The sequence below is a fragment of the Diceros bicornis genome, chromosome 9 (genome assembly GCF_020826845.1).
Source record: "Diceros bicornis minor isolate mBicDic1 chromosome 9, mDicBic1.mat.cur, whole genome shotgun sequence".
NCBI classification, from domain to species: Eukaryota; Metazoa; Chordata; class Mammalia; order Perissodactyla; family Rhinocerotidae; genus Diceros; species Diceros bicornis.
Window position 1 is genome coordinate 86,582,672 of NC_080748.1, and position 25,856 is coordinate 86,608,527.

The following is a 25,856-nucleotide window of genomic DNA, read 5'->3' on the forward strand; positions in this document are numbered from 1 at the left end:
ACTCGTGTTAGTTCAAGTGGCTCTGCGCCATTGAATTATTTCTGAGGTGTTAAATAATTACATTAAGACCAGTAAGTGTCTACTAGATAGTGTCAAGAATGTGAATTGGCCTTAATAAAATTCCTTCAGACTTTGCCTCCCTAGAGACAGGAGTTCTTTCTGTCCCTGGCGGGCAGCGGCTGGGAAGCACCAGCTCCCCTCTGGAGGGTGCCCCATGGTTTGGCTCGTAGGAAGATTCGAGTTTCCAGAGTCAGTATTGGGCTGAAAGCCAACTGCTGTCTTTGAACTTGAGGAGAAAAGTTTTCAGGATTTTCATTTTTGTATTAAAAATTATATTTTTATGCCTTTCTTTCTTTTTCTGGTTCATTTATCATGTATTCTTTTTTAATATAAGTTCCTGAATCCACAGAATGAGAAGCACCCTTTTGGCTGTGTTCTGAGAAGTAAAGGGAAATCAGGGACTTGTTCTATTTTCTTAACTTTCCTATCCAGAGATTTACTTAGGAGGCTCTTGAGCAGGTTTGTTAAGTCAACATCCTTGAGTGGTGGCCTCACCCCAAGTGGGAATGCGGCAGGGAGGCCGCTGTGGGGCAGGGAGACGGCTCTGCGGGGCAGGGCCTGCGCTTGCGGAGGGTGGCCTGGCCTTGGTGTCGCCTTGTGACTGAGAGCAGCAGGCTCCTCAGAGGGAGCGTGTCGCTAGCTCGTGCCAAGGAAGAAGCGCCCCAGTTGTGTATAGTGCTGGCAGGTGGCAGCCGTGCCTCTTCTGTCCCAGGGATCCTGCACCTTTTCCTGTCCCTGCTGAGTGTCTCTGAGCACGGACGGGGTCCTTGCCCTTAGTCTCCACGGCTGTCCTGGAGCCCTGACACAGGGAAATGTAGGTGGAATTTACCAAGGACAGGTGCAGACATGTGGGCAGTGTGCCTGGGGGACGCACGTGAAAAGACTTCTTACCCCCGAGAAGTTGATGGGTGAGCAGAGGTGGTAGTATCAGTAAAAAGAGAAGGCGAGCCAGGCTTACAGAAGTGCTGCACTGCTCGTGTTGCCCTGTGGGCGTCAAGGAGTGAGGGCCCTTGTTATGAGAGGTTCCGGGATTCGATCGGAGACGTAAAAGACACTTTCCACTCCAAACAAATGGACCGAAAGTATATTTTATTATATAGAGGATAGTGAAGGCGATAGTCTGCAAACAGATCCAAATAGGTCAAATATTAAGAGGGGAAAACATCAGCCCGACTGGAAAGGGAAAACACCCACATCGGCTGGAGAGAAATGACACAAATCAACCGGAAAGAGAAACACCAGGTTGACCGGAAAGAGAACACATCAAATCAATTATTTCATATCAAATCAGTTACTTCACATCAAATCAATTACTCACAACATCCACGCCCCACTGCCGGGAGAGCCCTGTCAATCGACGCGGCTGGGCAAGGATCACACGTCCTGGGCAAGGTGTCCCTTCCACAGGTGGAACTCTCTTCGGGTCTCAGTTTCCAGCAGTTTTTATACCATCAGTAATTTTCAGAGTAAGCAATTACAGAGTTTGCAGAGCAAGCATTTAGTGTTTCCATGCACAAATGGTTATCAGTGGCGTACGTGCACTGAGCCCCCTGGCTAACGTCCCAGCCCAGTAGTTGTGTACATGCATTGTTCTCTTTGGTTATTGTCCCAGCCCGGCATAGATGGCCAGTCCATCCCGTGCTACGACGCTCCAAGAGCCTTGAAATGTTACAACCTGCAACTCTCTCCGCGGGAGAAAGGCCAGTTCCTGGGAAAAGGCCAGTTCCCACCACACAGAAAGCAGCTTTGTATTTCTTTTTGTGCTGGTGGCTGTAGGTCAATGGAGCGGCCAAACAAGGCTGTACTCATGTCAAGACAGCCCTGAAGCCACAGAGGTGGGCACGTTGGTGGACAGGGTGGGACCTCCGTGGCTGGCACGCTGCCCTGGGCTTCGTTTTGTTGCCTCAGTTCATTCTTGAGCTCTGGGCAACGTTCTCTCACCACCCAGGGATAAGGCTACAGTTCAGGATCGACCGCTGAGCCGGATCTGTGACTCAGTGACCATGCTTTCGTCCTGTTTCCTCACTGACTTCCTCTTGAACTAAGATGTGTCCGTCCCCTTTAGCACTGTTTGTCATACCCAGACAGGCTGATGTCTTCAGAGTTGCTTCAGAAGAATTGGATGTGGGGCCTGGACCCGAGCTGGGGCTTCTAGTCTGAGGGGGCCCAGGACCCTGTGCGGGGCTGCTCATCTGAGGGGGTCCCGGGACCCTGTGCGGGGCTGCTGGTCTGAGGGGGCCCGGGACCCTGTGCGGGGGCTGCTGGTCTGAGGGGGCCCGGGACCCTGTGCGGGGGCTGTTGGTCTGAGGGGGCCCGGGACCCTGTGCGGGGCTGCTCATCTGAGGGGGTCCCGGGACCCTGTGCGGGGCTGCTGGTCTGAGGGGGTCCCGGGACCCTGTGCGGGGGCTGCTGGTCTGAGGGGGCCCGGGACCCTGTGCGGGGCTGCTGGTCTGAGGGGGTCCGGGACCCTGAGCTGGGGCTGCTGGTCTGAGGGGGGCCCGGGACCCTGTGCGGGGCTGCTGGTCTGAGGGGGGCCCGGGACCCTGTTTGGGGCTGCTAGTCTGAGGGGGCCCAGGACCCTGAGCGGGGGCTGCTGGTCTGAGGGGGCCCAGGACCCTGAGCGGGGGCTGCTGGTCTGAGGGGGCCCAGGACCCTGAGCGGGGGCTGCTGGTCTGAGGGGGCCCAGGACCCTGAGCTGGGGCTGCTAGTCTGAGGCGGCCCGGGACCACGTGCTGGGGCTGCTATACCAGGCTGCACTGGTCTCTCTTCAGTAGCTGAAGTGTTAGGCACCTTGCTGCCGACAGCAGTCTGGTTGGGTGTTTTTCAAAAATTCTTCTAAGAAAATAGGTGGGAATTTCCAGTCTGACAGGTAAAGAGCTTAGAAATCTTGACTCCCGTCCTCGCGACAGGAAGAAAGGAAAAAAACAATAAAATGTACCGCAGTAGAGAAAGTGGTGAGAGTGTTAGACGCTGGTGAGGTCTGCTGAGAAGGACCCTGCCCCTCGAGCCGACCAGCGGGGAGGGAAGGTTCTTCTGGTCAGGGGCCGTTCACGTCAGGCCTCGTGTGCAGGGCACTTGGAGTCACGCAGGATGAGTCAGAGCACATCTTCCCTTTCCAGGAAAGCCTGTGGCAGAGACGCCGGAAGTGGTTGAACCGTTCATTTTCTGTTCTGAACTCATGGTTTGACTCTTCTTTCATTGAAGACCTTTCCCAAAATTCCTAACCGTCCTTGTCTTTTCTCTGGGAAGCCTCGAGATGCTGCTGTTGTCTTCTGTTTTTACGTGACCCCCTGTGTTATTTCCGCTGGCAGTCAGCTTCTGAAGGCTCCCCTGGGCTCTCTCTGGGAGTGCCAACAGCCTGCTCAGCCTGCTCCTCGAAGAGCGGGCCAGGGATCTGAAGAACTTAGCCCTGAGGGCCGAGTAGGCTCAGGCGGCTCCAGGTTTGGCAGGAGGGGCCCAGCTCTTCCCCCGGGCCCTGTGCCCCTGTGAAACCTCCGAAGTCTCCAGCACAGGCTCCTGTCACTGTGGACAGGCATTGAACAAAGCCCCACTTCAGTGGGGGACTTGCACCCCCACGGTCCGAGGCCCCGTGCTAACCTGCCCTGTTTCCCGCAGTGTGCTGGAGAAGAGAACTGGGTGGACAGTCGGACCATCTACGTGGGACACAGGGAGCCCCCGCCTGGTGCTGACGCCTACATTCCACAGAGGTACCCCGACAACAGAATAGTCTCCTCCAAGGTAACTTGGCCCTCTGCCTGTCTGTTAATTTCCTAACAGAACTCCTTTGGGGAGTACTAGAACTTTCTGACCGAGTTACCAGCACTGCTCCTGGAACTGCTGTCCAGCTGCTGTCCACTCTCCACTGAGGGCTGTGATTCTGCACGGGGCTTGTGCACTCCTTATTCCTCTGGGTGTCCCCAAAGCACTGTTAAGATTTGCCAAGATGTCACAGCACTTTTCCTTCACTTCTCTTTTAATAATATCGTGGGTATAGTGTCAAATTTGAAGTCCCTGCTACTGCCCCTTACTGATTTGCTATCTGGCTGTGCACCAGTCGTGAACCCCCTCAGGCCAGAGTTTCCTCATCTGTGAAGTGGAGATGATGCTGTGTGCAACCACTTTGTAAACAGAGACACTGAATACGTGTCAGAGTCTGTCAGTTAGGTGCAATCAGTGCAAAGAGGAAGAAGTATGGTTAGAGTGTCATCATTTAAATGAAGTGTCTTGTTTTCGTTGACTGGGAAGTGGGACTAGAGACAACCTTTACACAGTTGGAGAGAAACCGGTAAATGTCTTGAGAATAGGGTGGAGAATTTAGTAGCTGGCCTTGAACAAAAAGTACATGATGGCTTTCCAGATTATGGAGAACTTTCCCTTTAGCTGTATACACGTGTGTGTCCCCTTAGATGTATACACGCATGTGTCCCCTTAGATGTGTACGCGCGCGTCCTCTTAGATGTGTACGCGCACGTCCCCTTAGATGTGTACGCACGCGTCCCCTTAGATGTATACGCGCGCGTCCCCTTAGATGTATACACGTGTGTGTCCGCTTAGATGTATATGATGCATGGACACATGCCTGGGTGCACTAGATGTGTAGATCTCTGATACTTCATCCACATATAGGTATCCAGGATGTGTAGACTGTGTGGTAGACCTACTTAATCCACACACGAGTGTGCTGGATGTGTAGACTGTGTGGTAGACCTACTTCATCTACACGTGGGTGTCAAAGATGTGTAGACTGTGTATTAGACCTACTTAATCCACACATGGGTATGCTGTACATCTAGCTCTGTGTGGTAGACCTACTTAATTCTTCTATGAGCTATCAAAGAGTGCCCCATGTTTGTTAAGAAGACTTGAGAACAGAGAAGCTTCGCTTTTCAAGGCAGTTGTTTTTTAATGAATTATTTCATTTTAAAACTGCAATGTAAAATAATAATAATAGTTTTAATCTCCAGAAACACAACATGGGTAAGTAAATGGCTCATAAACAAAATCCCAACCGAATAAACATAGTCCGTGGTTGCCCAGATGTGATCAACGGAAGGAGAAGTAAACAGGAGGAACTCCATATCCAAAAACAGGTCTTTCAAGTAGCGACATTTATACATTTGACGCAGTCTCACATAAAGCTCACTAAAGATGATTTCTATGCAGATATGCACTCTGCCAAGCCACTAGTGTGCCCAAAAAAGAAAAACATCTCAAACATATTTCTTAAAAATTTACTCTTGTTCGTACCAATACATCAAGAAATGGGAAGAGCGCTAATAAACCTTAAGATGTGCCAGGTGTGCACCTGTCCAGAGTCCGGGGTACAGGTGATGGGACAGGAAACCGGCTCATGCTGCCCAGTGTCTGGTTTGTGTAGGACATTTGTCAGAGGCACCTCGGCCACTGATACATATCCCCTGGCAGCTGGGCTCTCCCTCCAGGGACAAAGCTTGGGCCTTGAAAGTCCCAGCCCCAGGCTCCTTCAGCTTGATATGGAAAGTTCTCGATAGGGCCATGCAGAGGAAACTTCTGTAACCAAAGCAGCTGGTTGATTGGCGCTGTTAAGGACCTTCTTGATGTGTTTGGTAGAATGTAACTGGAAGCTGAAGGATACTTTATTTATCATAAAATCTTTGTCAGTGTTTTGAGGGAGATAACTGAAGGCAGTGATTTCTAAATCCCATTCCTGACCCCTTTGTTACCTGATTCAAGTTTCAGAGCCAATTTATTATTTTTATGTTTATTTTTTCTAAGTGCCCCATAGCCAGTAGCCAGCGATGATTTTGAGATGCTTTGTCTCACCTTCTCGCTCTAGAAACCACCATCTGTTCTCTCCCTGCGGTGGCACCTTCTCGTCCCCAGCTGCCCTACATGAACCAGAGCCCCCAGAGCCTCCTTGGTTTCTGACAAAGGAAACCCTGTGCTGGGGAGGTCGTGAGGGTGGGTTTGGATACAGACTTACAGGTTCCTGGGGGCCTTTTCAAAGCTGTTTCTCCTCAGGAAAGCTCCGTCGTTCCAGGAGGCTCTGGAGTAGGAAAAACTAATAGAATTAAGTCAGCTTCTTTTCAGGAGGCAGATCAGGCTGATCCACCCAGAAGAAGGTGGAGTTCAACAGCCTTCATCTCAGCCCAGCGTGGAAAGGAGCCTGTGCTCTCAAATTCGTGCCTGTGCAGGGAGTGATCTTCATTCCTCAGAGAGGCAGGATCAGTGGCTTACTGTCAGTTCCAAGTGGATGATGGCATGTAATTTTAGGAAAAATTACGTATAACACAACCTCTATTACTTGTCAAATTCGGTACGGAAGGGGCCCTCAACAAGACGAGGACTTAGCATCTGAGCCAGTAGCGGGGTGGACAGGGGCATTGATTTAGATCACCTGACTTGGAAATCTAGAGCACATAGTTGTTTTCATTTAGAAACACCTCAGGATGTGTGAAAAGTACCGTTTAATTTCTGTCTGTAGAAGCGCCGCTGTTGGTGAGCGGGGATTGGTCTGAGTCCCGTTTCCTTTTGGGGGAGACGCACTGGGCGGTGTCTGGCCTTGTCTACTGACCAGATGCGGTCCTGACCGTATGGCTGCCTGAGCTCCCCGTGCAGGCAGATGCTGGACTCAAGGGGACGATGGGGCACTCCTTCATCAATTTCACGGAATTGTACTTTTGAGCACAGAGTTCACGTGGCTCCTAGCTCTGCCCTCAGGACACCACAAAAGTAATATTAGGCTCGGCTGATACTGTCACTCCATACCTTTAAGAAAGCTGAATTACTTTTGGTTATTGAGAAGGGAAAATTACCAGTCTACCAATAGTAGATACAGGGAGTGTTCCATGCCAATCACATCATCTAAGCTCTAAAACAACCCTGTGAGGCCACTCTTACTTACTGTACCCGCTTATTCCCGAAGACACTGAGCCTCAGGACAGCCAGTGAGCCGCCCCTCACCCACGCGTCTGACCCTGAGCCCGGCGCTCCCTCTGCAGTGCCGGCATTACCTCTTATGAGCCCATCATGATGCTCACCCATTTTCTAACATCAGTGATCAGGAATTTGGGCATAATTTTGTTTTTACATCCCCATCTCCCACTCGTAAGTGAAAGAGAAACCTCAACTCCATGTGAGTTGATGGCCTTCCCCGGGATATCGGTGACTGGCCCAGTGCATTTATAGGACTGTCCCGTGCACAGCTGTGATGCTGGATCCGTTTCCAGGTACATGAGGGCCCAGGCTTCAGGTTGTTTCCAGGTGCTCTTGTTTGACTTCCTGGCAGCTGGTGGAGAAGAATGGCCCCAGGGCTTATCTCCTAGAGTTTTTCTGTTCACCATGTGACTAAAGGTAGATCTGGTGTGACTTTCTTCTTTGTCATGAACCACACTCCCAGCGAGTCGCACAGAACCAGAGGTGACTCACACAGAGGAGGAGAGAGTGGGCAGAACCGAGCTCAGATGCTCATGAGGCGTTCTCATCTCGCTGACTAACCCTGAGCATATGCAAAGACTTCGAGTGTGAAGTTTTTTGTGATGTGAAAGAGATGCAAGGAATAGTAATTGTCTTGTATAGTTCAGCATCCTTCCAAATGGCTGTTATAGTAAAGAGAGATGCTCTAATCAACTCAGATTTCACAGCTTCCTTATAGCAGAAAAAACCCAGTTTATTCTGTGCTTGTGTCTCGATACCAGGGGTTCCAGTAATAAGTACTGTTCTACTGATTGTATCACAACAGAAGGTAGGACTTGATACCTGAGTATAGGTCAGAGGATTACATTATACTGTGGCCCAGAAGTCTAAGCAAATGTTTAGATTATTACAATTTAACAAGGATGAAAAATGTACCATTGGCCCACCACTGTCAGTTCACCAGCTCTTATATGTGTAATGAAACGCTCATTTTATTTTGTCTGTGTGGCACTGACGTATCAGAATGGTCATGAATGTTTATATTACGTCATTGGTTCCTCACTTTTCTTACCATATGTCATCAGGAATTAATAACCCTCTTTTTGACCACAATAATAATCAGCAGTAACAACTTATTACAGTAATTTATTCTGTGAAGTATGGAGATTACAAAGCATAACATCTAAGTTGCGGCATGGGCCTTCTGCACCTGATCAGAATAAAGTAATCATTTAAGGGGTTTTAAATTCCAAATCTGTGCTGGTTCCCTGGTAGACTAGAATTTGGGAAATTGAAGGGGAGTCCTGAAATAGTAACGTTAAAATAGATCAGACGACATATCTACGTAGTGTCCTGGGGTTGCTAAAACTTGCATGTTTGGAAGGGTTGTAGAAGATGGCATTTTATTTTATTATATGGAAACTTTCCAAAATATACAGAAATAAAGAGAGTAGTGCCGTAAATCTCTGTGCACTTGTCACCTGCTGTCCGCAGTTACCACCAGTTGGCCAGACTAGTTTCGTCTGTGCCTCTGTTTTCTTCCCCAAGGTCGTTTTGAAGCAAATCATAAACAGCATATAATTTTCCTCTGTAGATATTTCAGTAGATAGAAGATGGGATTTTAAGTAGGAACTTTTTCCGTTAATGTGACTTTGCTGCTGAGTATGTCTTATAGGTATTTGGGGAAATGTTTTGTTTAAGGTGATAAATGTGTTGGCCTGGGAGCTGGTGAATAAGGTTGGTTTCCCCGGGGCGGGGGGGGGGGGCGCCTTAAAGACAATTCCATTTTGGGGTCAGTATCTCTTAGAAAGGAAGTGTATGAAGAATAAAAGTTCATTCTAGGTTAGTCACGGAAACAGGAAAATGAGACGTAAAAGCTGTGATTACATCATAACTTTTATGTTTCTTTAATATTTTCTTTTAAAAGTTCGTGGAAAGTAACTGACTTTTCCATTATGGCCCATTTAAGAGAAAATATATATCTTTCTTAAAAATTTAAAAAGATTGATTGCGATTGTACTGTTTGTTCAGGTTGTATAATTTTTTGAGGACCACTTTGAGCCAGAACTTCGATCCTCGCGACATTCTTTCCAGGCACATCTATTGTATTCATTTTATAGACAAGAAAACTAGAACCCAATCGCTAAATAATTTACTAAAGTTTACTGGATTTTTAAATGTCAGTACCAAGGTTTAACTGGGGTCTGACTCCAAAGTCCACGTTTTTCATAGTATGATAAAGAGTAAATATTTCCGGAACCCATCGAGTAGCCAAATTGTCCTGAGGTAGGGGTAGCAGATTAAGAATTCAGATCTCTTCTTGGTATTTTTAAAGAAGAAAATGCCTATACTTTTACTGGCAGTCAGAGTTGGGGTTTTTTGTTTTTTTCTGATTGAGAAACAGAGGCAGTGAAGCTCTGGCTGTGTGTTTGTCTCTCTCAATTTCTGTGGCTGCGTTTCTGTCCAAGACACCTGACTTTTGGTTCTTAGTTTGGTTGTACTCAAATGAAGAAAACTTAGTGTGCATCTGACAAAATCCAACACCCATTCATGATACAAACTCTCAGCAAACTAGGAATAGAGAAGAATTTCCTCAACTTGACAAAAAGCATCTGCAAAAAACCCTCAGGTAATATGTTTCTTAATGGTGAAAAGCTAGATGCTTTCACCCTAAGATTGAGAACAAGGCAAAGATGTCTGTCTTACCATTTCTATTCAACATCTACTTGAAGTTCTAGCTAATCAATAAGAGAAGGAGAGGGAATAAAAGTTAAACAGATTGGGAAGAAAGAAATAAAACTGTCTTTGCTTACAGAGGCATGATCATCTCTGTAGAAAATCCCAAAGAATCAACAAATACCTCCTGGAGCTTAAAAGCTATTATAGCGATGTTGCAGGATACAAAAGTCAATTGCATTCCTATATGCCAGCAGTGAACAATTGGAATTTGAAATTAAGCACTGTTTACATTAGCCTGAAAAAAGGAAAAGAAAAGAATACATACATACATACTTAAGTATAGCTCCAACAAAATATGTACAATAAATATGAGGAAAACTATAAAACTTTGATGAAAAACTTCAAAGATTTAAGAAATGGAGAGATATTCTATGTTCATGGATAGGAAGACGTAATGTTGTTAAGATGTCGGTTTTTCCAACTTAGTCTATAGATTCAACACAATCCCAATCAAAATCCAGCAAGTTATTTTGTGGATATCACAAACTGATTCTAAAGGTTATATGGAAAAGCAAAAGACCCAGAACAGCCAACACAACATTGAAGGAGAAGAACGAAGTTGTAGGACTGACACTACCCGATTTCAAGACTTGCTTTAAAGCTACAGTAATCAAGACAGTGTGGTCTTGGTGAAAGAACAGACAAATAGAGCAATGGGACAGAACAGAGCCCAGAAATAGACCCACACAGGCATAGTGAAGTGATCTTTGCCAAAGGAGCAGAGGCAATACAATGGAGCAAAGATAGTCTTCAACAAATGGTGCTGAATAACTGGACATCCACATGCAAAAAAATGAGTCTAGATACAGATTTGTACTTTTCTCAAAATTAACTCGAAATGGATCAGTCACAGACCTAAATGTAAAATGCACAACTATAACAGTCCTAGCTGGTAACAGGAGAAATCTAGGTGACCTTGGGTTTGGCAGTGAGTTTTTGGATACAACACCACAAACACTAACCATGAAAGGTAAAATTGATAAGTTGGACTTCAATTAAAATAAAAAATTTCTTTTCTTCAAAAGACACTGTTGAGAGAATTAAAAAGAAGCCACTGACTGAGATAAAATATTTGCAAAACACACAGCCCATGAAGGACTGATGTCAAACAATACAGGGAAGATAAGGGTGTTGGGGCAGGGTGGGGGAGGACCTAGAAAATTAATTTCTTTTCTGAACCTCCAGAGCCCCTCTTGGAGTTCCTCAGCCCTATTTACTGGGGCCACCCTGAGAAGGGAAGTGAAAATATGGGGTGGGGGACCACTCCTTTGTTTTCACCCTCATTAATGAACATCATCATGAAAGGTAAAATCGCCTTGTCAATGTAAATTAGAACAGAAAATTCCTCATATCTCTCTAAGCAGTCGGAAACTTCAGGTGAAGAAGCTTTTCTCTGAAACCGTGGATGTGCTGTGAAGTACGTGTGAAAAACACTTTCAGAATGTGTTGGATAGTTTAGCGCCGTGCCAGGCCTTAGTGATTATATTACATTTTCAAGAGCTTGTGTTTGAGACCTTGGCATTAAAGGAGCTCTCGGTGGGAGTCTGATAGCTGTCTGAATCTGCAGTGACAGCGTGCCCCCTGATGAGAGCTGACGTGGTGCTGTTCAGATGCGGAGAGACGGCGAGGACCACCGTGCAGGGGGCAGAGTGCCTTCTCATTCTTCAGTAGACCATAATCACTAAAAGGCAAAAACTCGTCCAGTGGAATTGTAAAAACAGTTTCCAGGCTCAGTGTTCACTCTAGGTTAGTGACATCAGGGACATTGTTGTTTTCAGCACAAAGTTAGAGCAACTCTCCACCTGAGGCAAAAATGAAAGGTTTGGAGAATAAGTGGTGGCCAGGACTCTTCTCCCTGGTACCTCTCCCTTCCCTCCAGATGGAGGAAGGGCTTTCCTCCGTGTGGATCTGTGGAACTCTCCCACTGCGTGGGGGCTGCCTCCAGACTGGGGCAGGACCACCCAGTAATGGTGACTTCTATTTTAGCTTTCTGTCACCACCTAGTCACAATGTCACAGCAGAGAGAGCTTACAAAAAATTACAATCAAGGAAAAATGCTAAACATGTATGTTCTGAGTTAACGATCATAGGTTTATATTTTATGAAGGACATTTACTAGTAAAACTATTAAGCTACTTGGTGTTACCTTGAGTTGTCTGGAATTAGGTCTTTCACATATGCTGCTTTTGGGGTGCATGCTCTGTGTTAACAGGTTGTTTTTGTAGTCAACAAATTGATAAAATATCTGCAAACACTCTAAATTTTGAATTATGAGTTTTGTATCTAAAACTAAACATTTTGCACTTTGAAATCCAGTGCTACTTATGAGGCAAGGTACCCCTGCAAAAAGGGAAAGGTGATCAGAATGACACCTTTTTGTTTCTCTTTTATGCAGTACACGTTTTGGAACTTCATACCCAAGAACTTATTTGAGCAGTTCAGAAGAATAGCCAACTTTTATTTTCTTATCATATTTCTGGTCCAGGTAAGGCCGGTCATCTTTTTCTGTGACCTCAAATGTAAATCTAGGTAAGTGACCTTTTGTCCTCAGGTGATTGACTGTGGTTTGCTAGTAAGGGGGAGTGAGGACCTGGTGCCTCTGACTGCAGTGCCTTCACTCATTTTCTTCAAGGACGAGCGCGTTGGTTCAGAGAGACCTATGGGCTAACACACACATGAGCACTCCGTGTTCATGTCGGCCCTGGCCGCCTCTGTCCTTGACCTTCCAGTCCTGCGGGGGCATCAGGAGCTTCCTGATCTTTAGGAGAAATTCATCAGCCATGCTGAGCATTATTATACTTATCTGCTTCCTGAGTGCTCCAAAGAAAACAGAAAGAAAGTAAAAAGAGAGAAAACCACAGTGGGGTGTGAATGAGGGAATAGGTCAGTGTGTTAAGAACAGTCTAATTTTTCACGATCGTACAAAATACAGTTGAGGGACTTTGAAAGTTTCCCCAACATCAAATTATCCAAATAATGTAATTAAAGTGTGGCACCAGGAGCAGAATGATTTAAATTAAATTAAAATGTACCCTGGAATGAGGCTTGTGTCTTTGCCACGGCTAATGTGGCTTTGTAAGCACGTCCCTTAATTAAAGAGAACTGCCCTCGGTTTTATATGCCTTGGGAAAGTAGGACGACTTACTTCTCATCTAATTTGTCTCTAGTGGTGGGATCAAGTGAGGTGACAAGAAAGCGATTTAAAATAAGTGGAAGCAGGCATTGGGTGTTGGTGTCACAGGGCCAGCCCATCTGTCTAAAGCCACTAATGTGTGTTTTTGAAAATGGTTCTACGATTCTCTTTTAATTGCAGTTGATTATTGACACACCCACAAGTCCAGTGACGAGTGGACTTCCACTGTTCTTTGTCATTACTGTCACAGCTATCAAACAGGTAAGAATTCTACGGACAAAAGGAAGAAAGTCCTATGTAAGTAACCTGTGTTATATGATGTCGCCTTTTATCCAAAGCAATCTGGTTCGTTTTAGCTCTTTCATAGAAAATTTAACTAAGTTCTAGAAATTCATTTTTGTAACTGTTTTAGATTGATACTTGAGTTAAAACAGAGATATTGTGTAATTATTGGGTAGTTAGGTGCCCCTTGAGTTTGAGGAGGAAGCCATGGTTTTCACATTCTGAGTCAAGCAGAGACAGTGTCCTGTGGTAGATGAGTTGCTTAACCTGTCTGTGTTCTCGGCTGTCTTAGCCACAAGGACCTGCTACACACAGAGGGTCTAGGATGTGGCTTTGTGATAGAGCGTGCCAGCTCCTGACTCACTCACTCTGGATGGAGTTGTTCTTTCTGCACCTGGTGACTAGAGCCAGTGACTAACGTAAGGAGAATGCGTCTCAGTTATTTCCGCTATCCTCTTAGCCAGTTTAGTGCTGCAACCATCACCACTATCTAGGTCCAGAAAATTTCCATCACCTCAAAAAGAAACCCTGCACCCATGAGCAGTCACTCCCCATTCCCCTGTCCCCAGCCCCTGGCCACCAGCAATGTACTTTCTGTCTCTGTGACTTTGCCTGTTCTGGACATTTCATATTAACAGAATCGTACACGGTGTGTCCTTTTGTGTCTGGCTTATTTCACTGAGCATAATGTTTTCAAGCTTCATCCACATAGTAGCATGTGTCAGTGCTTCATCCCTTTTTAAGGCTGAATAATATTCTGTCATGTGGACAGACCACGTGTTTATCCATCCATCAGCTGATGGTCATTTGGGACGCTTCTCCCTTTTGGCTGTTGTTAATAACGCTCTTATGAGCATTCACATACGTTTTGTGTGGATGGAGGTTCTCAATTCTCTTGGTTACTAATGTGGGAGAAGAATTGCTCTAATGTTTTGAGGAACTGAGGTTTTGAGAGGTTTTGAGAAACCCAAGTGTTCTCCACAGTGACTGCAGCATTTCACATTCCCACCAGCAGTGTGTGAGGCTCCGGTTTCTCTGCCTCCTCGCGAACACTTCTTCCCATCTTTGTTATTGTCGCCATCCTAGAGGTGTGAAGTGTCTCCTTGGGGTTTTGATTTGCTTTTCCTCAGTGATTGATGATATTTGAGCATCTTTACGTGTGCTTATTGGCCATTTGTAGAGAAATGTCTTCAAATCCTTTGCCTGTTTTAAAATTGGGTTGTCTTTTTATCCCTGAGTTGCAAGAATTCTTTATAGGTTCTAGATACAAGTCCCTTTTCTGCTGCAAACTCTTGAACCCAGTGATGTTTGCATTTTGGTGTTGATAGGTCAATCTTTCATTTGAGACATCTGGATAATTTGCAAAACGAAAGCTTCTAGTTAAATTCTTTTTTTTTAAAGCGTTTTTAATTTTATTTATTTATTTTTTTTCCCCCAAAGCCCCAGTAGATAGTTGTATGTCATAGTTGCACATCCTTCTATTTGTTGTATGTGGGACGCGGCCTCAGCATAGCCGGAGAAGCGGTGCGCCCGTGCGTGCCTGGGATCCGAACCCAGGCCGCCAGCAGCGGAGCGCACGCGCTTAACCGCTAAGCTACGGGGCCGGCCCTCTAGTTAAATTCTTGATGGTCAGTTCTTGCTGATGAAGCCATGTTTTTCTGGTGTTAGTCTTTAACTGAAACGTATATTTTACGTGAGACATGCAGGGTGTGAAGGCAGCCACTGGGTGACAGTGGTAATGGTGACAGATCACAGAGGGATTTACTTGAGATTAAGGAAGGATGTGGAATGAGTCACGAGGCTGCCTTCTCGAGAGTGTGTGTGAGTGCCCGCAATCCGCCTCCTGCTGGTCTGGCTGGTCTTTGATACAAGCACCTCTGGACTGGTATTTTTTTAATGCAGAACTTCGAGGAGCATTTAATGACTGCTTCGTGTTAATTTGGCTTTTATTTTTCACTCACCAGTAATCTGGAAATACAGATTTTGAATAACAATGTGGTTTTACTTCATACCTGTTAAATTGGCTTTTAAATGTGAAAGTCTGAAGAGCTGATGGGGATAAGAATGTGGTGACACAGGCATCCACATGCTGTGATGGGAGCCTCGTGGAACCATGTTGGAGAACGATCTGGGAACATCTGATAAAGTCGAGGGCGTGAGTACCAGGAACGCTTGGTATAGACGGTGTGCAGTCTGTACATTTGGTATATATTGTGTGTGTGTCTTAGAATGGACCACAGAGACCAGGCCGTGTGCCCTGGGTTGTTCACTGCAGCCGTCTTTGTGGTAGAAAACTAGGGACAACCCAGATATCCTTCATCGAGGTCGTGGATACACCATCGTGTGTGTGGTGGAAAACAGAGCAGTGGGCTGCGAGCGCAAGGCCGGCCTGGGCCCAGTGCTGCCCTCTCCCAGCCCAGGGTCACCTTGGCCTGGCTGGGACCCCTCGGGGCACAGGCAGCAGCCCCCCAGGGGTTTGTGGAGAGGATGAAGTGAGGTCATCTCTCTCTGGAGCTCTGGTCTTCCAGGACTGCCCATTCCCACAGTGGCCTTCAGCTTCCCTGCCTCCACCTTTGCCCGGTCCCCCCTCTCCTCCACACAGCCGCTCCACTGTCCTCCTCTGACCGAGCCCTGGCTTTTAGGGGTGACCTCAAGCCTCCCCCCTCCACCTGCTTCCTGTTCTGTCCACTTGTCGCTTTCCCTCTCCTCCTCACCTTCACCAGCTGCGTCTGGACGTCCTCCACCCACCAGCTTTTAGACCTGAAGACCTAACTGCCCTCAGTCTTGCCTTCCCCAGGGGCCTCAGCCGCTCATGCTGGGCATCAGTTCCCTTCCCCTCTTAGCTCAGAGGCCCCCTTCCGTGGAGCCCGCTGCCTGGCTGGCTCCTACATGCTCTTCTCACCTGGCGCTCAGCAGCATCTGACGTCTGGCCGCCTCTGTCCTGCAGCTTTCAGTGAGCCTGCGCAGGCACCCACAGCCCTTCGGACGGCCTCACTCACTGACCCCGCCTGGTGCTCCTCGCCCTTGCGTCCACACGCTTCAGCCCCCAGGCTGGCTGGTTCCCAGCTCCCCACCCACGTCCGCTCCTGCCGCCTCTTGGCGTTTCCCCACGTTATCATCTCTGCCTTTCTGGGCAAACACTCTGCATCCCCTGAGACCCCGCACCCCAGGACTGGGTGCTCCTTGTTGGTGTCACGAATCTCGCTGTTATGTAACTGACTTTCCCACAGATCCAGAGAACCACAGCAATAGGGATCATGCCATTTGTTTCGAGCACACAGTTGGTGTTAGGTGTTAAATACGGGTTTGACGAACCCAGGAATCATCTGCCCTTTGCTTCCTTCCAGTCCTTTTATTTTCCTACAAAGAGAATATTTTAACAATTGGGGAGAAATGTCTGGAAAAGCAGTCAGACATCCAGGGTCCCTCTGTAAGGATCACAACTGGGGAAAGTCCCTCGTGCTGGGCCCTCCATCCCCAGGGACCTGTTAGCTTCCGAAAGTGGGAGGTGCTGTCACCCGGGTTTGCTGGTGTCTCTCCTATTCGAGGAGACTCCAGTGCAGAGATTGTCAGGTGGGCAGGTCAGGGAGAAGACGCTTGCTGTGCCTGCTCCCTCTGCGGCCTGCACATCACGCAGAGCCCTGCTCCCCACAAATGTGCTCACAGGCACTGTGATGGGACCCACAAATGTCACTTCTGTGTGGCGGTGTGTGTTGCTGTGTGTGGCCACATCTGGAGATGTAGACGGCTCTCAAGCGCCTAGTTTTCCTTTCATGTGCTGAGAAATGTCACAGAGAAGACAGAATTCATCATCCTTAACCCAAACGCACTTTCACATCCATAAAACCCAACTCGAAAGGCATGTTAGTCAACGTAGAAGACTTTTACCTGCTGCACCTCCTAGTGTCGCTTCTTTCAGAATTCTGCACCAAACTCTTCGGCCACATGTGTATATTTTTCCCAAACTTGTATTTGGGAAAGAATTTGAATTTCTGTATTGTGCCTGTTTAAAAGCAAAAGGATTTAGCAGAGTTGTTAGTTATGAGAATTAGGTCAGGCTGCTTTTGCAGTGTCCGAGTTTACGTGGGAACAGCTGATATTGATAATTTCCAGTGTTTGTTAGGATCAGTAGAACGCGTATGTGCGTGGAGACGGGTGAGGCCTCTGTGGGTGTCGCAGAGTGGGTCGGGCAATTTACTAAGTTTGCTGAGCCTGGGGTGCCAGACCCAGTAAGAGTCAGTCAGGGGGTGTTTGTAGGCTGGCTTGTGCCTTTCAAGGTGGAACATTCAAGGTCAGCTGGTGGAAATAGCCTCGGCCCCAAGTTTCTTGAGGACTTTTAGGCGATTCATATGAAAAGCCTAAAACTCTTGTTCATGTTTGACTCAGACATTTTGTTTTTAGGAATCTGTGCTAAGGATATGTCATGGATATGTACAAACGTGTAGTTACAAAGAAATTTGTCAGAGTATATTTATAACTACAAAAATTTAAAGCAACCCGAATTGCCGTGGACAAATGTCCATGATACACACAGGGTACAAAGTGGACTAGTGTGTACAGTATGACCCTGATGTTGAGAAATATGCCTCCATAGATTGTGTTCATATATACTTAAATTCATGTGTTAACAATACTTCTTACTGAGCAATAGGATTAGAACTTTTTTAGTTTCTTTTTTTAGGAGGTGATTTATTTTCTATTTTGTCCACAAAACATATAATTTTTTGTACCATAGAAAGTAAAAACTAATTTTGGAAAGTTCTTTTGCTTTTTTATTTATGTCTTGATTTTGTTCCCCAAAATGAAACCCTTCCTCCTGCGCCAGGTGGGAGGAGAAGGCCAGGTGGCAGGTCCAGAAACACTGGGTGGAACACAGGTCCAGGCCTGTCGTTAGAAAGTATTTTCTTTGCTAATTTCCTGCGTTACACGTTTCCTTTATTCCTTTCTTCTACAGTCTGTATTGAGCTTCTGCCATGTACTGAGCCTTTTTCTAGGCCCTGGAGATGACACTGTTGAGCAGGAGACATTTTGGTGAGGGAGGCAGACACCAAGAAGGCATGGGTACACACACGTGTACACACGCACACACTCGTGTATGCACACGTGCCCTGTGGGGGCAGCACAGTGCTGGTGGTGGAGCCTCTGACGTACTCTCCGGGTCAGCGAGGGCCTGTGCCTGGAGGAAGGGGAGCAGGAGCCCCGGGCCCCAGCCGTGAGCCGGTTCTGGCCCTCGGGGACCCCAGGCCGTGGCCCTGGCAGTGAGCACCCTGGCGCAGTCCCTTGGGGACTCGAGATTGGGCATTTGACGCGTGTACTGACAGGAGAGAGTTTGGGAAGCTCCCGTTAGATGGAGTGGAGTCGGGGCTCCCGGGGCGGGGCGGGGGTCGTCGTGGCCCATTCATTCTGGTGAAAGAACACAGGGAGGGCGGCCTCCTGGAGGCCAGGGAAGGGTGGGGCCTTGACCACAGGGCGGCTGGGACGTGAAGTGGGAGATTTAGGATCCCTGTGAGGGAAAAGCGCCAGGACTTGCGAGTGAGTGGGTCTCGGTGTGGGAATGGGAGACCCAACGAGACTCGTGGCTTTCCCGAGGCCTTGCTCGTCCAGCGGGCTAAAGCTCCTGCACTGGACCCAAGGTCAGCGCCAGTCTCCACAAAGTCCAGAAGGATGGGCTTGGAGCGAGGCCCCTCCACGGCGCTCTGGCTCCGCACATGGGATTCTCTTTCTTCTTAGGGCTATGAAGACTGGCTTCGCCATAAAGCGGACAACGCCATGAACCAGTGCTCCGTGCACTTCATCCAGCACGGCAAGCTGGTCCGAAAGCAGAGCCGGAAGCTGAGGGTGAGTGACCGCTGATGGTTTAGCCGCTTAAAACCAAGAGCAGTTCAAGAACAAGGGACAACGTTGTGAGTTTTATTTTCTTTGGCAAAACCTCTGTCTGAAATTGTTTTTTGGGGTATAGGCCCAACCTCTTCCCCAAATACTTCTCACTTCAGTCAGGCTCTGCCTGCTGTCTTTTTAAAAACTTTTTATTTATTTTTAAAATTTTAATAAACTCTATTTTTTAGAGCAGGTTTAGGCTCACAGCAGAATCCAGCGGAAACTACAGGGATTTCCTACCCGCCCCCACAGCCTCCCCGGGATCGGCACTCCCGCCGGGTGTCTGAGTGTGTGAGGTCACACTAACCAGTCAAGACGGAGAACACTCTGGAACACTTTTAGAACATTTGTTTTAGAACAAAGCAAATCGTATTAATATAAATTCCACTAGGTAGAAATTTATGAAGATTGGGGCAGAAACCTCACTGAAGTTTTCGTTTTAATTTCTTTTTTTTGATGGAGTATTAGATGTATCACGACGTGTTTAAATGTGTCTGAATTATCTTCAAACCTGCATGGCCAGTTAGAAATGCCTGTATGTGCACAAATGATGAGGGTGATTTCAAGGTTTGTCCTGGGTGATGCTTAGCTGGAGCCTTGGGGCGGAGCCTGGCCGTTCTCCTGCCTCCTGCTGTGCAGCCCCGCCCTCCCCGCTCGCCAGGCAATACCTCGTCTCTCTGGGCTGCTTTCCTGGCCAGAAACCGAGCAGGGCTGTCAGGAAGTTACAGAATCATATTCATGAATTATACACATTGCTGTATGTATCTTTAAGTTTTTAAACCACATTTTCGTGGTTTAATAAATTTCACCATCCAGATGTTTTAGTGATTCTGAACTTCCCCTCAGTCAGCCTCAATTGGCGGTGTTTTCCTAGTGGTCATGGGGTCAGAGGAGAGGGGCTGGGAGGACAGGCCTCACCTGCGTGGGGACCATGAGCACATGTTAACGGGCTCTTTTAGACCTCAGGCCCTAAATGCAGTTTCCTTTAATGACTATGTTTCCTTTGCAAAGTCTTCCATATTTTTAATAAACATCTCTTTCTTAAAAAACAGACTTAGGGGGCCGGCCTGGTGGGGTAGTGGTTAAGTTTGCGTGCTCCACTTCAGTGGCCCAGGGTTTGGATCCTGGGCGTGAACCTACACACTGCTCATTAAGCCATGCTGTGGCAGTGTCCCATATACAAAGTAGAGGAAGATGGGCACAGATGTTAGTTCAGGGCCACTTATCCTCTCCTAAAAAAAGAAAGAAACAAACAAAAATAGACCTAAGCAGTGTCTACAAGCAGAAAATTGAATTTTTAATGCACTGATCTCCTATGGAGAATGTCTGCTGTGTATCTGGCCTGTTCTAACAGAGAGGATTCTAAATCGACCCTGAGACAAGAAGAAAGATCAGGCTGTCCCTACAAGACTAGGCTTCGGCTCTTGTGGGCCATAATGACGCAGGCCTTCGGAGGGTGCCCGAGGCTGGTGGAAAAGGAAACTCTCTAATTTGTCCATCCCTAAGATTTTGTCATTTCAAGAATGTCATTATATAATTGGACTCATACAGTCTGTAACCTTAGGGACTGGCTCTTTTCGCTCAGCCCAGTTCCCTTGAGATTCACCGTTGTGTGCATTAGTGGTGCCTTCCTCTTGTTGCCGAGTCTGTGTGCAGGGTGGACCACAGTCCTTACATTCACCAGTTGAAGGACATGTAGGTATTTTCCAATTTGGGACTATTATGGGTAAAGCTGCTATGAACATTTGTGTATAGGTTTTTGTGTGAATGTACTTTCCATTTTTCTGGCATAAAAACTCAAGAGTTAGTTGCTGGGTCATACAGTGAATCCGTTTTTAGTTTTGGAAGGAACTGCCAGGCCATTTCCCAGGTGTCTGCACCATTTTGCACCCCACCAGCAACGTATGAGCAGTCCAGTTGCTCCACATCCTCGCCAGCCCTGGGTGTTGGCGTGTTTGTTATTTCAGTCCTTGTGATGTCTCGGTGTGGTTTAAATGTGCATTTCCCCAGTGGCCCTTGTGCTCATTTGCCATCTGTGTATTCTTTTCCCTGAAAAAAACTTTTCATATCTTTTATCCATTTTCTAGTTGGATTATATGAGGGTTTTTTACTGTTCAATTTTGAGAGTTCACATACTCTAAATATTAGTCCCTTATCAGAAATACCTTGATGGGGTATTTCGAAAAGCAAACTTGTTAATTTTGATGAAGTCCAATTTATTGATTTTTCCTTTCATGGGTCATGCTTTTAGTATCAAGATTAAGAACTCTGTGCTTGGGGGCCAGCCCGGTGGCGTAGTGGTTAAATTTGTGTGCTCCACTTTGGCAGCACTGGGGTTCATGGGTTCGGATCCCGAGTGCAGACCTACACACTACTTGTCAGGCCGTGCTGTGGCAGCATCCCATATACAAAATAGAGAGGAAGATGGGCACAGATGTTAGCTCAGAGCCAATCTTCCTCACAAAAAAGAAAACAAAAAAAAAACCAAAACTCTGTGCCTAACTCTGGAGCCCAAGGATTTTCTCCTATGTTTTTTTCTAAAAGTTTTATAGTTTCACGTTTTGTGTTTAAGCTTGTGATCCATTTTGAATTAGTTTTTGTATAAAGTGTGAGGTTTAGGTCAAAGTTCCTTTTTCTGCCTTGGCTGCCCGATGGCTCTGGCATCCTTTGTGGGAAGGCCGTCCCTCCTCCGCTGAGTTGCTTTGCACCTTTGTCAGGAGTCAGCTAAGTGTGTTTGCGGGTCTGTTTCTGGGTTCTCTGTTCTCTTCCCTTGGTCTCTGTGTCAGTGCTCCACCAAGGCTGCCACCGTCCTGATTGCTGCAGCTGCAAAGCGAGCCTTCACAGGGCAGTGACTCCTCCACGCCCTTCTTCTTCTAGTTGCTGTAGCCACTCTGGGCCTGCGCCTTTCCACTTAAATTTAGAATAAGCTCATCAACGTCTACAAAAATCCTTGCTGGGATTTTGATAGGCATTTCACTAAACCCGTATTCTATTGGGGGAGAGAGAGTAACCCTCCAGTCTTAAGTTCTCAGACACTCAGTGTGAGCTGGGACCATATGTGGTGTGACAGGGACCCCCACGTGTAGTTTAGCCGGAAGCTTGGTGATGTCCCGAGTCTGCGAGCATCTTGTAAGTAGCAGCAAGACCGTCCAACCTATTGGAAGGATATTGAACCCACGAGCTAGCCACCCAATTTGTGGGGTTTGGATGGTCATTTACCTTCCAGATGCACAGTCCAAAGTCACGATCAGAGAAAAGGGCCTTTCTGAGTGGTCATTCAGATGCCTTCCTTGGTGGTGACAACAAAACTGTGATGATTACGTCTTACTTAAAATCTGTATGGCAAACATTCTGTGGCTCATTTTCACTTTAGTTTTTGCGGTATAATCGCCACCTCTGCTTTCTTCTTAGTCATGCTCATGTGGTCTGGACAGGGTCTTGGTTCTGTTGTTCGGCCAGCTCTTAGAACTCTCACCTGGTTTATGGAACACCTAGCTGTAGATCAGCACCTTCCTGCAGGAGTAACCCCACTCGGATGCATTAACAAACACTTGAACTTGTCCTGCTTGGGCTGAGTCAAGGATAATCCTGTTATGGATGTTTGTCTATGTTTCCGTTGCAAAATATTCTGTCATAGTGCACTTGGGTGCTTCCCGGATCTAAAATTGGCATCAAAACCTCACCTGGTCTTTCCTTGGTTTGGGCAGAATGCCTGGGAAGCGATCTTTCTCTAGAGTCGAGTTAGCATCCTCATATCTTCCTGCAAACAAACACCATGATGGTGTCTGTGAGTATCGGCTGACACTGTGGAGAGAGAATCCCCCGCACTGTGGAGCCACCGCACAGAGGTGGGTTTCATTAATGTCTGTCTGTCTGTCTGGCAGGTTGGGGACATTGTCATGGTCAAGGAGGATGAGACCTTCCCCTGTGACTTGGTCTTCCTCTCCAGCAGCCGCGGAGATGGGACTTGCCATGTGACAACTGCCAGCTTGGATGGAGAATCGAGTCACAAAGTAAGGTGCCTTTCACTGGGGACCCCATCTGGGCCGTCCTTCCGTCCCCAGCATGTGTGGCCAGAACCACGTCGTGTCTGACAGCGCCGTGTCCTCAGTGGTCATAGAGAGTCGTGCCGCCACGTTGTTTCCTCCCTTTTGCTTCTTTCTATTTTCCACTTTTTTCTTTCCACCTTCAGTGTGTGTAACAACCACCCATCTCAGGTTAACAGAAAAAGCTTCGTGTTATTTATTTAGTTGTGTCATTTAGCGGAGGTAAATTACATTACATTACATTACATCAAATTAAGGATGTAATGAATAGATGGTTGGAATTTGGAAACTTTCGTTTTACCAGTCAGAATTCGTGTGTTTACTAGCCTGGAATTATGTGAAGAGTCACCGTGAGTCTAGATTTTGCCTCACCGTTACTTCAGTGAGTGTCTTTTTATTAAAAGAGCTTAATAGAGATTTTCTGAAATTGTAATTAATTTATTACATTCAGTATGGAATTCTGTACTGGCAGCTAGTGCTATAAATTTTTAATTAACAATCATAAAAGAATAGAACATATCACTATTAATTTTAAGTTTTTCATTATTTAAAAAATCTAGGAGCTTCCAGGGAGTTTATGAAAGTGAGCCTGGCTCCCTGGATTCATTCATTTCTAAGGCGTTTGCTGACAAAATTACAGCTCTGAAACGATGCTTAAACAGTACCTGAGGATATAGGCAATTTCTATGGTGGGAAAGAGATATTTTCTTTGCAAAGACACTAATGGATATGCTGATCTTTTATGGGTGATTCATGACATCACAGGATAAAGCCCTGTGGATCGTTTCAGTGTTTACTTCCACAGTTCCACGTAGCGTATCCCAGGAGAGTTAGTGTTCGGGCATGATCGATTGTGAGCAGCAGTAATCCTGGGGTGGACGTCCCCGGTGGCTAAGGTGATGATTGTGACCTGCCGCTGGTCTCTGGGGCGTGGGGGGTTATGTTCCCGTCCCCTGCTGCCCGGGAGCGACGCACGCCCTGGCTGTTGGCAGTGGGCTGCCCTTCGCGCCCGTCCCGCGGGAGGCATTTGCGTCTCGGCATCACTAGTAAGCAGACGCTGCAGGTCTCCAGGTTGCCGGTTTTGTCGGGATGAATTTAACGGCAGTCACCCTAGTACAGCACTGGCGAATGCCGAAATCGACGTGCCGCTTCCACCGTCCGTGTGTTTGTGCTCAGCATCTTAGTTGTGGGCTCTCTGTGCATTTCTGGGAACTTGGTTTGGCTTGGGGAGCTGGGATATCTGAGCCCTTTCCTTAAAATCAGAGTGGGGGCATGGGAATCCCACACCGGTTATATTCACTGCCTGTGTGACCGTGGGCAGGCATTTTCACCTCTCTGGAGTTTTCACATCCGTAAAATGGGGATAGACCTGTCTTCCAGGGGCTCTTGTGAGGATATAATTAGGAAATTTCTCAAAGTGCTGGATACATGATGAGTGCCCCCAGGTGTTATAAATGCTGCTGCTGCTGTGATCGTATCTCCTGTTTGTTTTGAATCGTTACCCCCTTTGTCCAACACTTGACTCAGAAAGAGGAGACCGAGAGCTGCCTCTCTCCTCTGTAGGCCCTCACGCACGAGCCTTTCTCTTCTTTCTCCCCCAGAGCAGGCCCGCTGTTCATGCGCACTGCCGCTCTCGGGGCCAGTGTTCTCAAAATGGGGCCCAGGCCAGCAGCATCGGGCGTCACCTGGGATCATGTTAGGAACAAACCTCTCAGGCCCCACCCCACACCCGAGGCATCAGAAACTCCCGGGGCCGGGAGTCAGTGCCTGCACACCCTGCAGGGGATGCCGGTTTGGGGAGCCCTCTGGTCGAGGCCCATGAGGATCTACGCAGAAAGCTTATGGTCCCTGAACATCGAGGGGGGCAGTTTGTGATGCCTCTGATGGCTCTCTGTAAACAACAGGGCATTATGTAAATGAAAAGGAATATTTTAGCTCCTGAATTTGTTTTCTAGCTGATAGTCAGTGCTATGACAGATAAATCGAAGTGTCCAGGTTGGGAGAAGAATTCCAGCATTGCTGTCTGTCCTGCTGGTGTTAAGTTAAAGACACTGGATAAGAATGGGAGAATTTTCTGGCACCTAATAGCTATAGGAATAACAGTAGTACCCCATAGTTCTGTAACTCTAACATTCGCAAACTCTTCGTTATACATCTCACATATGGTAACCAGGCTTTGTAATTGGTCTTATTTATATGCACAAAAACTTAAAGGTCAGTGCTGCCCTAGGATTGGAGGCACGGCCACTCAGTTTGTGTTGATCATTTTGGTTGTGAATTCACGTTTCCCGTTCAATCTATAGACTCATTATGCAGTTCAGGACACAAAGGGATTCCACACTGAAGAAGACATAGACGGCCTCCATGCCACCATCGAGTGTGAGCAGCCCCAGCCCGACCTCTACAAGTAAGCCGGGTCTGTGTTCCCCCCAAGTGTCTCCTTGTCCCTAGACACTCTTCTCACTCTCCACCCAGAGTCTAGCGACATGGAGATTTGGAAAGAGAACATAAATCACCGCTTGAAAATTAAGACCGAGTCAAAAATACGTTACTTATTTTCATAGTCCAGCAACATTCAAATCTATAGCCATTTATACAAATATTTGAAGTGGCTTAGTGGAACTAAATTTATTGAAGAAAAAATAATTTTCTGTATTTTGAGGAAGAGCTTTGAAGGAAAATCACTTCAGGCCTGGGCTAATAAGAACAGAGAGTAAAAGAAGAAGGAGGGCTGAGGTAGAGTGTTGGCCACACACCCGTGTGCTCTTGGATGAGGAATCCCGGCTGAGAGCACCTCTCCATCCAGGATCAGGAAGGCGGGCGTG

At 47.0% G+C, this 25,856-nt stretch overlaps 1 protein-coding gene across 8 annotated transcripts in view; it reads left to right on the forward strand.

The window, feature by feature from the left end:
• The window catches only part of ATP11A (ATPase phospholipid transporting 11A), a 170,137-nt gene that overhangs the window by 81,143 nt on the left and 63,138 nt on the right, over positions 1 to 25,856 (forward strand). For all 8 annotated transcript variants that reach the window (XM_058548505.1, XM_058548507.1, XM_058548508.1 and 5 more), the window contains exons 2-7: positions 3,676 to 3,798; positions 12,089 to 12,178; positions 13,007 to 13,087; positions 18,839 to 18,946; positions 22,870 to 22,998; positions 25,335 to 25,438. In XM_058548505.1, coding sequence (XP_058404488.1) covers positions 3,676 to 3,798; positions 12,089 to 12,178; positions 13,007 to 13,087; positions 18,839 to 18,946; positions 22,870 to 22,998; positions 25,335 to 25,438 — 635 coding nt within the window. The remainder of the gene's footprint in view (positions 1 to 3,675; positions 3,799 to 12,088; positions 12,179 to 13,006; positions 13,088 to 18,838; positions 18,947 to 22,869; positions 22,999 to 25,334; positions 25,439 to 25,856) is intronic.